Raw genomic sequence first — 13,319 nt, 5'->3', positions numbered from 1 at the left:
TACCGCCGCTCATAGACGGCTTCTCCGTGGATGAACCCCACCCCCCCCCTGTTTTTTGCAAACTTCTCCTTACCTCTGGAGGTACTTTTTGCCATAGAATGCTTCATCTTATCGCTTGTAGAGTCCAGGGGAGGTAGGAAAGGTATAATTTCCAGCTTCCCTTTACTCTTGGGAGTGGGAGAGGAACCCCTTTCCACTGAAGATGCCCTTCTTTTAGAAGTTTGCTTCTCAGATGATTTGCTGGAGTGAGCAGGAGCTGTCCTCGCAGATTCCTCATCTGAAGAAAGTTCCTTGGCTTCCAGATGCAGAAGAAGTCTTCCATGTCTGTCTTGTAGGGTCTTAGTTGAAAAAGACTTGCAAATGTGACATTTCTGGATGTCATGAGGATATAGAAAGTATATACAGTGATCATGGGGGTCTTTCATGTAAACCACCTTTCTCCTGCACCTCGTGCAATTCCTGAACGGAGAAGGTTTCTTGGTAGCCTGAAGTTCAGCCATCTGAAGGGAAAGTTTACTCGACGAATTCTGGGTCAAATAAAAGTTTTTTGAAATCCCAAAAACCAGTAGAGATAGCCCCTAGCCAGGGGAATGTGGTAGAGTATATAGAAGTATAAACTACTGTGAAAATAGAAGAATATTCGGAAAAAAGCTCAGAGAGCTTGAGGATTCCCTTTGTCAAATAGACTGCGGTGAAAATCTGAAGATGGCTGCCTGGGGGGGAAGTTAAAGCCCTGCCACCTCATTGGTTGGGGTCAAAAAGGACCAAAGTGAGGTGGAGGGACTACACAACAGAATGGCTCGTAGGCCATAATGGGCTATGTACATGCATTTCTATTAGCAATGTGTGTATATTAAAATATTTTAAAAAAAAATGTATAATTATTTTTATCACGAAGGATTCCCAGTCTGACGACAGGGAATATTCAAGCATCTGAATCTATGAAAGATCCAATGCTGGACAAGTGGAGATACAGAGGACGAAGGAGGACCACCGCTCCAAGACCCATGGTTGCCTGCCTTTGGACAGGCGTCTCAAACAGAGGGGGGGGGGGCGGGAAGGAAGAGGGTGGGGAGGAAATCCTGAACGGGATACAGGTCGGATAAGGGACTGAGCTGAAAAGGCTAGGGCTACTCGAAGCTGGTGCGGACACGATTAATCTAGTGCTCTGTGATGGCTACTTCTGAGAATGATGGCCGGGCCAAACTGTTTAAGGTGGGGAGTCTCAATGTCAAGGGCCTCAACTCACACACAAAACATACCCTGCTGGGTAGGGAAATGAGAAACGCAGGCCTGGACGCCCTCTTCGTCCAGGAGACTAGGCTGGTTGCGGGACAGGAGAGGTGCATCCCGGGGCCCCCATGTAGGCCAAAGTTTCAGGGCCTCTGGCTTAACCAAAAGGGGGGGGGGTGGTGTTGGGATTCTGCTCCGACGGATGCATAGGCTTACAGAGGTGTCGACTGGGGCAGGGCAGACGGGAGGACACTGGTCGTATCACGGAATCTGGTCAATATCAGAATAGATTTTGCAGCCATATACTGCCCTAACACGGGTCATATGCAGTTCTTGAAGGAGACCCCGAGGGAGATTTTGGGCAGGGTAGAAGGACTTTTCGTCTTGGAGGTGATTTTAACATGTGGGCCGAGGGGGGGATGGTCCATAGTGAGACTTACTAAGCCAGCTAATAAAGGTGGGCCGGAGAACCAGGATTTTGCCGATTTCATGTGGAACCAGGGCCTGGTAGACATCTGGAGAGACAACCACCCAACGACCAGGGTCTTTACCTTTTTTTCCATGCCACCTGGTACTAACACGAGAATAGACTATGGGCCTCATTATAACTCAGGCGGTCCGGAAATAACGGTGGCGGTAAATCCGCCGCCACCGTTGTTTCCGGACCGCCTGATCCCGACTCCTGCAGGCGGGAGGTGATGTTCCCGCCAGGTCTGACCTGGCGGGTTTAACACTGCCCGCCTGCAGGCGGACGAGAAAACACTGGCAGCATTACGAGATGCTGCCGGTGTTTCCATGATCCCCATTCCCATCGAGTCCAATAGGACCAATAGGACTCGATGGGAATGGGGATTAACACCATTCCACCTCCGTGATTCCCGGAAAACCGGGGTTGTAATGTCCCGGTAATTCCGGGAATCACGGAGGCGGAATGGTAATACGAGTCCGGCATTAACCAGGCGGTTTTACCGATGCGGTTACCGCCGGACTCGTAATGAGGCCCTATGTCTTTATGGAATACCAACAGGCCAGTAGGGCGCATACCTCGGAGATCCGTACGGTTAGCTGGTCTGATCACGATTTGGTGGGCGTAGATAAAATATTCAGCCAAAAATCCAGGGAATCAATCTGGCGCTGCAACAATCTTCTCTTAAGGGAACCCCTCTTTAAAGGATGAGATGGTAGATAATATCATAGAATACTTTGCCATTAATGGCACGGGGGAGGTGGAGAAGGGGATGGTATGGGACGCGGCCAAAGCCACCTGGCGGGGCACCTTAATAAGAGAAGGATCGGCGAAGAAGAGAATTAGATCCCTTAGGGCTCAGAACTTGAGGGGGGAGATACACTGCTTGGAAAAGAGAGGGGAAGGGAGAGGAGGAGAGGAAGAGCGACCGGGAGACCACCACTAGTAAGAGACTCAAGCTCAAGGATCTGGAGATGGAGAAAGTAGTCGCTAGCCTCCAGTACTGAAACAACGATATTACGAGAAGGGCGATAAGGCTGATGCTATGATAGCAGCTAGGGTCTGAGGTCAACAGGCGGACACATGGGTGGATGAGGTCCAAGGGGAAGGAGGCAGGTTTGAGTCTGAACCTAATAAGATAGTAGGCGAGTTCGTCAATTTCTATTAAACCCTCTATGCCGCAGAATGCGAGCCCGAAAGGGGAGACCATGGATCGATATTTGGAGGGGATACCCCTTCCTATGCTGAGGAGTGTTGAGGCCCTCGCGTTGGACACACCAATCACACCGGAGGAGTTCCTGGTGGCGATATCAGGTCTGAAGCTGGGGAAAGCCCCGGGTGAGGATGGTTTCACACCAGGATTCTATAAGGCCTTTTCTGGGTAACTGGCAGGATTCTTGGCAGGTTTATTCACCCATATTATGGTGACTGGGAGGGCTCCCCCTTCGTTCGCTAAAGCCCTAATCACTGTAATTCCTAAAGAAAGGAAGGACCCCACTAATTCCGGTCCTATAGACCCATCTCCCTTTTGAATGTAGATGCTACATTGTTTACCAGAATAATCGCCACACGACTGGAGGCCTGGATGCCGAAGTTCATTAATTCGGAACAGGTTAGCTTCATAAGAGGGAGGCAGGGGGCCGATACGATGCAGAAAAACCTGCATCTCGTGCAGGAGTCGGCGAAGAGTGGGGGTGACCCGGTTCTGGTTGCCATAGATGCAGAGAAGGTCTTTGATCGAGTAGCCTGGGACTTCCTGCATAGGATTCTCGAGAAATTTGGATTTGGGTTGTGACTCCGCAGGGCCATCAGAGCCCTCTATAAGGACCCTTCAGCTAAGGTAATGGTTAATGGGCGCTTCTCCCGTCCTTTCCGACTCCAACGGGGGACGAGACAGGGTTGTCCCCTGTCCCCACTCCTCTTCGCCCTGACTATGGAGTTGCTGGCAGAAGAACTAAGGAGAGCAATAGAGGTGAGAGGTATGGAAGTGGGAAGCAGAACTTTTAAAATTGGCCTCTACGCAGAAGACGTAATGCTCCATCTGCGTCATCCGGCCCAGTCAGTCCCAGCGGCTCTCCAGGTATTTAGAGGATTTGGCTCGTTCTCGGGGTTTAAGGTCAATGTGAGCAAATCAGTGATTTTCCCCTTCGCCCCCGACTCAGCCAGGGATTTGGAGGAGCTGGAACCCTTGGGCCTTCGCATCCAAACGGAAGGGTTAAATTATGTAGGAGTAAACATAGTACGGCCCGATAAAGATATAGGACAAGCCAACTACCCCCAGTTGTTTGATAGACTGTTTTCTGAAATGGAAACCTGAGGCAGGGGTCAAATATCGTGGATGGGTAGACTCAACGCAGTCAAAATGAATTTTCTCCCCAGAGCAATTTGCCTTTTCCAGATGCTTCCCATTGGGGCTCCAGTGGATTACTTAAAAGAAGCCAAACGCTGCATAGGGAGATTTATATGGCAGGACAAGAAACCAAGGGTGCGATATGAGATACTAACACTCCACAAGGAAAAGGGTGGGGTAGGCCTTCCAGACCTACAGGCGTACTACAGGGCCTCACAGCTCAAGAGCGTTGATCCCTCACCTCAGAGAAGACAAGGATAAGCAATGGGTCTACCTTGAAAACTTCCATCTTCCACCCAGTAATGGTTGGGGAATGGCTATGGTTCCCTCTTCCCAAACTTCTGAAGCACATTAGAGAGCATCCTTACTTGAAGACTATGTGGGAGGCCTTAGGGGAAAGAGGTAAGAAGGGTCAGATTACAACCTGGCCTTCGCCAATGAGTCATATCTGGTCCCCACCAGTAAGAGACACTATCCCCGAGGTAGGGCAATATCAAGCCCGGTTCGAGGCTGGGCTTGCTAGGGTGGGCCAACTGTTTTGTGGTGATGGGTTCATATGTATCCAAGATCTAGAGGAAACCCTGGGCATCGGTACCCTCTCCCCCTTGCTCTATCTCCGACTCAAAAGAGTACTTATGTCTGCAAAGTTAGGGCCCCTGATTCGGAGAGATCTCACCCCAGTGGAGAAAGCCTTAGAGACTCACACGGATATGAAGGGTTTGATTTCAGTACTATATAGAGCCCTGTTGGTATCATGAGAGGATGCAACTAGAAGCCTTAGATTGAAATGGAGTAGAGACCTGGTGTCATGCCACGAGGCAGGTAGAGCCTGCGGAGCCGCTGGCGGCGCAGATACTAGCACATCATACGCTCCCGTCACGTACTCCTTTAGCACTGTTGTAGTGTTGCGCGCTGACGCGACTCGGAAGCTTAAAGCCTTCCGCTTCCGCTTCCGGATCGCGGACGCGTTGCAACGCTTCCAGTTTCCTTGTTCCGAGAGTGCTCTACGCTCTGTGCTATTCGCAGCTTTCACGCTTGTGTATTTTTCTCCGTCGGTCCCCGATCCCTATCGGGTTCCTTACTCCTCTCCTTCTAGCCTGTTCCTTTTTGCGCTGAGCTGTTTTTCCCCTGTTATTTCCGTTCCTCTTATTCCCCTCTTACTCTCCCTCCAGTCTTCTAGCCCACCCCCCGTCCCATCTTACCTTCACTCTGTGTTCCTTACCTTTTCTCCATTCTGTCTTCCAGTACTCGTCCCCTCTTTTGCTTCCTCTCATCTTCCTGCTGGATTCCCTGTGTACCAGATCCCAGCCTGTTAATTCGGATTGTCTACTCTACCGCTTGGACACCTTCTACAGTTGCTTTCAGTGTACCAGACCCTGGCCTGCTTTTGGACTGCCGACTACTGTTTCCTCAAGTGATCATCCTTCTCCTTTGGACTGCCTTCCTCCAGAGCTCCTCCAGAATTTCTCCGCCGACCATCTCTTCTGCCTGGCCCCGTCTCAAGACTACATCTCAGGGGTCGCTCAGGGGTTTTTTGTGCCTTAGGGCTTTTTCCCCTTATTGGCGTTCCCGGAGGGGGGCCCCGGGCACCCTTTTTTGGGTAGCACGGTGGCTTCCTTCTGTGGCCGTCCTTATCTACACAAAAAAAAGGAGCGATCTAAAAGAAGAGGAGAGAAGGGTACGGAAGGGAAAGAAGAAGGTGAGGAGCTAGGGGAGGGTGGAGAATCAGAAACAATGTTCTCTGACGTGGATATCTCAGGTCCCCGTGACAGTTTGCAACGCCCAAAGAGTGAGATCACGATGGCTACGCCGCAGCAAGTACAAGAACTTGTAGCAGCTGTCCAGAGTCTAAACGTGGAGATGCAGAATCTAAAGGCCGCTAATGCCGCCCTACAGCAAAGAATGACTGAGAGAGAACATCCCTCGACAGACTTACCACCGCTTCCCCTTGTTGCGGGCAAGTTTGATGGCTCACCAAAAAGAGTCAAAGAGTTTTTGGATGCCTGCAATTTACACTTCTCATTTCGCCCCCAAACCTTTGCCTCGGACCACGCCAAGGTGGGGTTTATGATCACTCATATGACAGGTAATGCCCTTGCATGGGCCACCCCGCTTGTTAACCAGCCTGACCCAGTTCTGCAGGACTTTGATGCGTTCAAAGCTTTGATGCAGCGGACCTTTCTGCATACAGAAAGCACTTTCTTGGCATCAGAAGATCTTCTTGATATCCGTCAAAGAAATTCAGATCTGTTGACATACATTACCGCCTTTAAACAGGTGGCAGCCGAAGCCGGTTGGCAGGAGCAGGCTCAGTATGCCATTTTCCGGCGAGGTCGGAGAGAAGATTTAAAGGACGAGCTAGCCAGGATAGAAAGACCCGTATCCTTTGCTGAACTCCTGACGGCTACCCTCCGAATTGACTTCCGCATGACAGAACGACGCATGGAAAAGAAAAGAACCAAGATAAACGTACCCCCTCTTTCAGAGACTCACCCGACTACGTCCGTACCCTTCTAACGAACCACCAAGGAAGAGCCAATGCAAATTGGAATGGCTCGAGCCCCGCTCACACCAGAGGAATGCAAACGGCGCAGGGATGGTGGCCTGTGCATGTATTGCGGGGCATCTACACATGTTACGAGACCGCCTGGATGTTCCACCCAGGAGGTCGGGAAACGCTCGTCCTCGGTAAGTGTTGGGACTCACCACTGAGGGGCTGGTCCAAGTCCTTATGCTCCTCTATCTGTCTCCTCGTCGGAAGTCTCAGAGGACTCCCGTTTGATGGTTCTCACGGTGACTCTTAAATTAGAGTCAACTGAAGTGACTACCTTGGCTCTACTGGATTGTGGGGCAGCCGGCAATTTCATTGATACCCAATGGGCAGAACAAAAGGGTGTTAAAAGAATTGCCAAACAAGAAGACCAGAAAGTAGAAGGGGTGGACGGTGAACCTTTAAGCTCTGGCTTGATCACCCACACCACAGAAGAACTTACCTTGTTGATTCAACAACACTCAGAAAGGATCGTTTTTGATATCATCAGAGCTGCGCACTTCCCCATCATCCTGGGAATATGCTGGCTACGCAAACACAACCCCTATATTGACTGGTCAAGAAACGTACTGAATTTTCAGTCCACCTATTGCAAATCTGAGTGTTTACCCGAACCAAAATTTGAAACAGTCAAGACTACTAACTGCTGTGAGACCAAGACCGTCCATTGCTTGCCCCATTACCTAAAGGAGTTTACGGAGGTAGTTACAGAGAAGAAACCCATTGAGCTACCTCCACATCGTCCTGAGGATTGTAGCATCGAATTAACTCTGGGAGCTCTGGTACCATTCTGCAGAATGTTTCCGTTGTCATTAGAGGAGAAGCAATATCTCAGACAATACTTGGACAGCAACATGGCCAATGGCTTCCTAAAACCTTCTAAGTCTCCCGCAGGAGCCTCCATGTTCTTTATGTCCAAGAAAGAATCCAAGGAATTGAGGCCATGCATTGACTACAGAGGCCTAAATAAGGTCACTGTGAACGATCGATATCCTATGCCTTTGATAACAGAAATCCTACAAGCTGTCCACGGAGCCAAGATTTCTACCAAACTTGATTTGAGAAATGCCTACCACCTTCTCCGCATACAGAAAGGGGACGAATGGAAGACTGCCTTCCAGACTCCGTTCAGACTCTTTGAATATCAAGTGATGCCGTTCGGTTTGGTAAATGCATCTTCAGTTTTTCAACGCTTTATGGACAGACTGTTTTCTGATTTGTTATGTCAAACCACTCTAGTATATCTCGACGATATCCTAGTATACTCCAACAGTCCTGAAGAACACGAAGGCCATGTCAAGGAGGTTTTCCGAAGACTTTGAGATAACCATTTATCGGTCAAACTTGCTAAATGTGTGTTTTCAGCTTCGTCTATCCCCTATCTGCGATTTATCCTGTCTAACCAGGGTATTTCAATGGATCCCAACAAGGTGTCTTCCATACTAGAATGGCCTTCACCCTCTTCGGTAAAAGAAATCCAAAGGTTTTTGGGTTTGGCTAACTTTTATCCGAGGTTCATTTCTAACTTTTCTCAGAAGATCCTACCCATTACTTCACTTCTCAAGAAGTCCTCAAATCCATTCAAATGGTCCGCAGAGGCCGAAGACCGCTTTAAAGATCTTAAGAATGCATTTTGTACTGCACCCATCTTGCGGAAGCTTGATCAAGATCTGCCCTTCATCCTTGAAACCGACGCCTCATCTGCAGCCATAGGAGCTGTCCTACTCCAAGAAATTCAGGGAGTCGAGCATCCAGTCGCTTACTACTCGAAGACTTAACGACAGTCAAAGAAACTACTCTGTAATCGAACTTGAATTACTAGCCATGAAATCAGCTTGTGTGGAATGGCGTCATCTCCTTCAGGGAGGCAGACATCCATTTACTATCCGGACCGACCATAAGAACCTACAGGTCCTGAAACAATTCGAGTGTTATAACACCCGACAGGCCCGTTGGACTCATTTCTTCGCCCAATTTGATTTTCACATCACTTACATCCCTGGGAGATTGAATGTGCTGGCAGATTCTCTTTCACGTCATTGTGATTATTCACCAGATTCAGACTCACCTCCCACGCTGGGCCCATCCATCCAAGCTTTCTCCTAAATTCTTAGGGCCTTTCAAGATTATACAAAAGATCAACCCTGTGGCCTTCCGTCTCAAACTACCAGCCAGCCTTAACAGGGTTCATCCGGTCTTCCATTCATCACAACTAAAAGACTTTCATGTTGACACCTGGACTCGTCAAACTGAGAGAGTCACTATGCCTTTGGCTTCCACTCAGGAAGAATATGAGGTAGCTCAGATTTGCGACTCCAGGTACCGCAGAGGCAAATTGGAATATTTGGTACAATGGAAAGGCTTCCCATCCTCGGAGAACTCCTGGGAACCCATCTCCCATATTACAGCCCCTTCCCTGCTGCGCAAGTTCCATTTATTTCATCCAGGAAAACCAGGGGGAGGTGCCATAAGGAGGGGGCATACTGTCATGCCGCGAGGCAGGTGGAGCCTGTGGAGCCGCTGGCGGCGCAGATACTAGCACATCATACGCTCGCTTACCCGTCACGTACTCCTTTAGCACCGTTCTAGTGATGCGCGCTGACGCGACTCGGAAGCTTAAAGCCTTCCGCTTCTGGATCGCGGACGCGTTGCAACGCTTTCAGTTTCCTTGTTCCGAGAGTGCTCTACGCTCTGTGCTATTCGCAGCTTTCACGCTTGTGTATTTTTCTCCGTCGGTCCCCGATCCCTATCGGGTTCCTTACTCCTCTCCTTCTAGCCTGTTCCTTTTTGCGCTGAGCTGTTTTTCCCCTGTTATTTCCGTTCCTCTTATTCCCCTCTTACTCTCCCTCCAGTCTTCTAGCCCACCTCCCGTCCCATCTTACCTTCACTCTGTGTTCCTTACCTTTTCTCCATTCTGTCTTCCAGTACTCGTCCCCTCTTTTGCTTCCTCTCATCTTCCTGCTGGATTCCCTGTGTACCAGATCCCAGCCTGTTAATTCGGATTGTCTACTCTACCGCTTGGACACCTTCTACAGTTGCTTTCAGTGTACCAGACCTTGGCCTGCTTTTGGACTGCCGACTACTGTTTCCTCAAGTGATCATCCTTCTCCTTTGGACTGCCTTCCTCCGGAGCTCCTCCAGAATTTCTCTGCCGACCATCTCTTCTGACTGGCCCCGTTTCAAGACTACATCGCACGGGTCGCTCAGGGGTTTTTTGTGCCTTAGGGCTTTTTCCCCTTATTGGCGTTTCCGGAGGGGGGCCCCGGGCACCCTTTGTTGGGTAGCACGGTGGCTTCCTTCCGTGGCCGTCCTTATCTGCACAAAAAAAAGGAGTGATCTAGAAGAAGAGGAGAGAAGGGTACGGAAGGGAAAGAAGAAGGTGAGGAGCTAGGGGAGGGTGGAGAATCAGAAACAATGTTCTCTGACGAGGATATCTCAGGTCCCAGTGACACCTGGGCCTGCATTTGGGGGATGGACTCTGGGCCCGGATCTGCAGGAGGGCCTCCAAGACATCTATAGCCTGCCAATATAAGCTGCATGCCATAAAACTTTTATACAGATGGCAGTATGACCCAGTCTCACTCGCAAGGATGTTTACGACAGTTGACCCCCCCACTGTTGGCACAGGTTTAGGGAGAGAACCAATTATTGGCATATGTGGTGGTCCTGCTGTAAGGTACAGGTATACTGGACGGAGGTCTTGGGGTGGATCAGAGACCAGTGGGGTGGGGGAGTCCTATACTCTGGATCTGATCCTAGTGCTCTTTGGTTTGGAGAGAAAAGAGAGGAACAATGGATGAAACTCCCGGTCCTGGCACATTCCCTACTACTAGCAGCGAGAGCCCGCCGGGCCAGGCACTGGAAGTGGACGGCGCTCCCGTCACAGAGGGAATGGGTGGGAACCTCCAAAGAAATATATTTGATGGAAAAAATTACAGCAGCCATCTGGGGTAGCAGTCTGCCTGTGGAGGGGGAATGGTCACAGTTCTTTGAGATCTTGGGCAGTACAGAACCCTAAAGCTGGCTTGGGATGGTCTTTCAGACCCAGCCCCATCAGACAGTTCAATATGACTCTGCGGTCATAAGCGGAGCACACGTGTAATAACAGAGTTGAGGCGCCCAGCTATTGCCCCACGAGATCTCTTTATTTACATATTTTACCGGTCCGTCCTTCCTGGGATCACTCCCCTGACAGGGGGGAGGGGTTGGGGAAAGGGGTGGAACAATGGAGGGGGTTACTGTTGTTTGAAATGCAACAGGCGTTTTGGCCCCATATTGTTGGCCATTTGGCCCCTGCTTCTGTTTCAATAAATGTCAATAAACACCAATTTTATTTAAAAAAGGGTATTTAGAATGTACAGTATTATTTTGAGTTTAATATAATCCGTTGGTTATGGAAATTAATGCTTGTGTGGGCTAGTAAGATTCATGCAAGCAGGTAATATTTAATTAGCTGACCAATTGTTTATGAGTATATAACATTGTGGTGACTTTCCTGGCATTAAGCTGGAGACCACCTTTGTTTGGATCGGACTTTAATTTTCCTTAAATAAAGACAACTTTTCAGACAACTGCCTGTTGATTGCCCAGGATTGTTGGGTGAGACTGTATGAACAGGGGACTTGAGATCAGCCCTACCACTGTAATGAGCGCTTTAAATTAAAAAGTAAAAGGATATCATGACCAGTGCATATAGTGAACTTACTGGTCATTTGGGGTAAATCTTGATCACACGTGTCTGCAACCAGAATATTCTCGCTCTTGCTGGTCTGGATTTGAGTAGAAGACTGAACAGTTTTCCCAAACTCTGCAGATGGTAAAAAAAACAGTCACAATTAAGTGAAGTAAAGCGCCATTGTCCCTGCACACATGTTTAACACGTATCGCCACAGCCACATTTAGAAGGGATGATGAAATGTGGCAGGCTTGAAGCTGGCACTGCATCTCTACAAGTGAGAGACCCAAATTAGAGCTGCTCTCAGGCGTGCACACCTTTCACCAGTCTGGCACAGAACAGTACAACTAAACAAAGTAGAGCTTTTGTTCATGGTCTCTTTTCCCAAAATCCAGCCGACCCCACTGGCAGACTATGTTGCAAGTTTAAACTTTGCTTCTGGCACAATGGAACTATGCAATATAAAACAGATAAATCACAATTATAATCACACTTAAAACCTCTGTATTGATTGTAATAAGGAAACAAAACTCAGACAGCTATTCAAATACACTGTATTGCAAAAATGTAATTAGGTAAAACATGGGTATGAAAACTACATCACTGATTGATGATTGTGCCAAATGAAATAAGAGCACAATTAATTTAACGCGCCTATTGTGGTGAACCAGAAGAAGGAGTCAGACTAGGATTAAGCATGTTCAAAAGGTTTTATTTAAAAAAAAAAGAAAGAAGAAAAACACTTATCTAGCCCTAGTGCTATGAGGGTAATTCCCAACCTAACAAACTAAAACTAAGGGTGCTTGTCAAATGTCCCAATTAATATAGTCCTCCATCCAAAACCTACTTTCCATCTGGCCCAACCACTTCATGAGTCTTCACAAACATTCAATATCTTCCGTTCTTCAAAGGGAAAAAGGATTTTCTTAGTGCGATTCCATCATTCTTGCTCTTCTTTTGGATAGTGTTCTTGTTTTAGGGTCTGGGCAATGGAACCTTTAAGGTTCTCTCTGGTTGCAGTCTGTTCCCCTCTGATTTGTATTTCTAGGCCTCTCGGAAGCCCTTTTTGCATTTTGATGTGCTTACTTCATCAGGGTTTCCCTTGGATGCAGGTCCTGTCTAGCTTTCGGGTTTCCCGGACTCCCAAAAATATTTTGGCTTCTACAACAATGTCACTTACTAGCTCTCCAAAGCCATCTGACCTGCTGGTATATTGCATGCAGCAGGGCCTTGGTTGGGTGTCTGCCTGTGTTCAGCGTTTGGGTTTCTCAGGCTTCAGTAACGCTTTTGACTTTTCCAACACTCGGGGACACAGTCCCTCACCTCTCTCCCCAGTGTTACCTTCTTAGGAGCGTCTGCTTTCCTTTTCCTGCCCGGCAGTCGGCATACTTCTTATGCAGAGGAGGGTGATCCGATCCCTCTGCAGCAGCTTAGTCTCGGCGTCTGCTAAAGGGACCCATTCCCACCAGGGCTCCTGCGTGGTCACGCCGCTTGGCGAGACTGTTTCACTCTGCCGCCATCTCGTTTGCGTCTCTGACTTCATTGCCACTCGGGACACCAGCCTTCCAGGGTCTTGCAAGCGATCCGCTCACTCTCCACGCTATTGCCGGCTTTACAGTCTAGCGTGGCTCCACCCCACCAGGGCGTCAGCCCGTCAGAGGCTCGCCCCTGTGTAGGATTCTCTCTCCTCCATTCAAGGTGTATCTTTTTCAGAAAAAACTTTATTCGGCTGAAAGCCAACAAAGATAAAGTAAAATACCACAAAACATTTCCTAAAATTGACATACAATAAAAACAACTGAGCAAAATATCATAGATCGAATAGGAACAGATAGTGGTTTCAAAATGAAAATCATCAGTGCGGCAGATACCAGAATGCATACGCTAAAATGGTAAAATGCCATCCATAAAAAGCAGAATACAACATTAATAAATTAAAACGTACCCATTTGGGCTACAAAGCAAATATGTCAATCCGTGCTACAAATGACCATCTAAGATTCATTACAGATTCTCTCGCTTCATAGGATCTCAACTTTAAATC

General features: G+C 48.5%; 1 protein-coding gene across 3 annotated transcripts in view; it reads right to left on the bottom strand.

Annotated features, from left to right (window-relative positions):
* RBBP8 (RB binding protein 8, endonuclease) overlaps positions 1-13,319 on the bottom strand; it is a 2,310,314-nt gene that overhangs the window by 1,008,076 nt on the left and 1,288,919 nt on the right. For all 3 annotated transcript variants that reach the window (XM_069620894.1, XM_069620893.1, XM_069620895.1), the window contains exon 8: positions 11,306-11,407. In XM_069620894.1, coding sequence (XP_069476995.1) covers positions 11,306-11,407 — 102 coding nt within the window. The remainder of the gene's footprint in view (positions 1-11,305; positions 11,408-13,319) is intronic.

Source organism: Ambystoma mexicanum, chromosome 5q (genome assembly GCF_040938575.1).
Source record: "Ambystoma mexicanum isolate Mex_15411 chromosome 5q, UKY_AmexF1_1, whole genome shotgun sequence".
NCBI classification, from domain to species: domain Eukaryota; kingdom Metazoa; phylum Chordata; class Amphibia; order Caudata; family Ambystomatidae; genus Ambystoma; species Ambystoma mexicanum.
The sequence above is the reverse complement of the archived record's forward strand: the minus strand, read 5'-3'. Positions and strand labels throughout refer to the sequence as shown.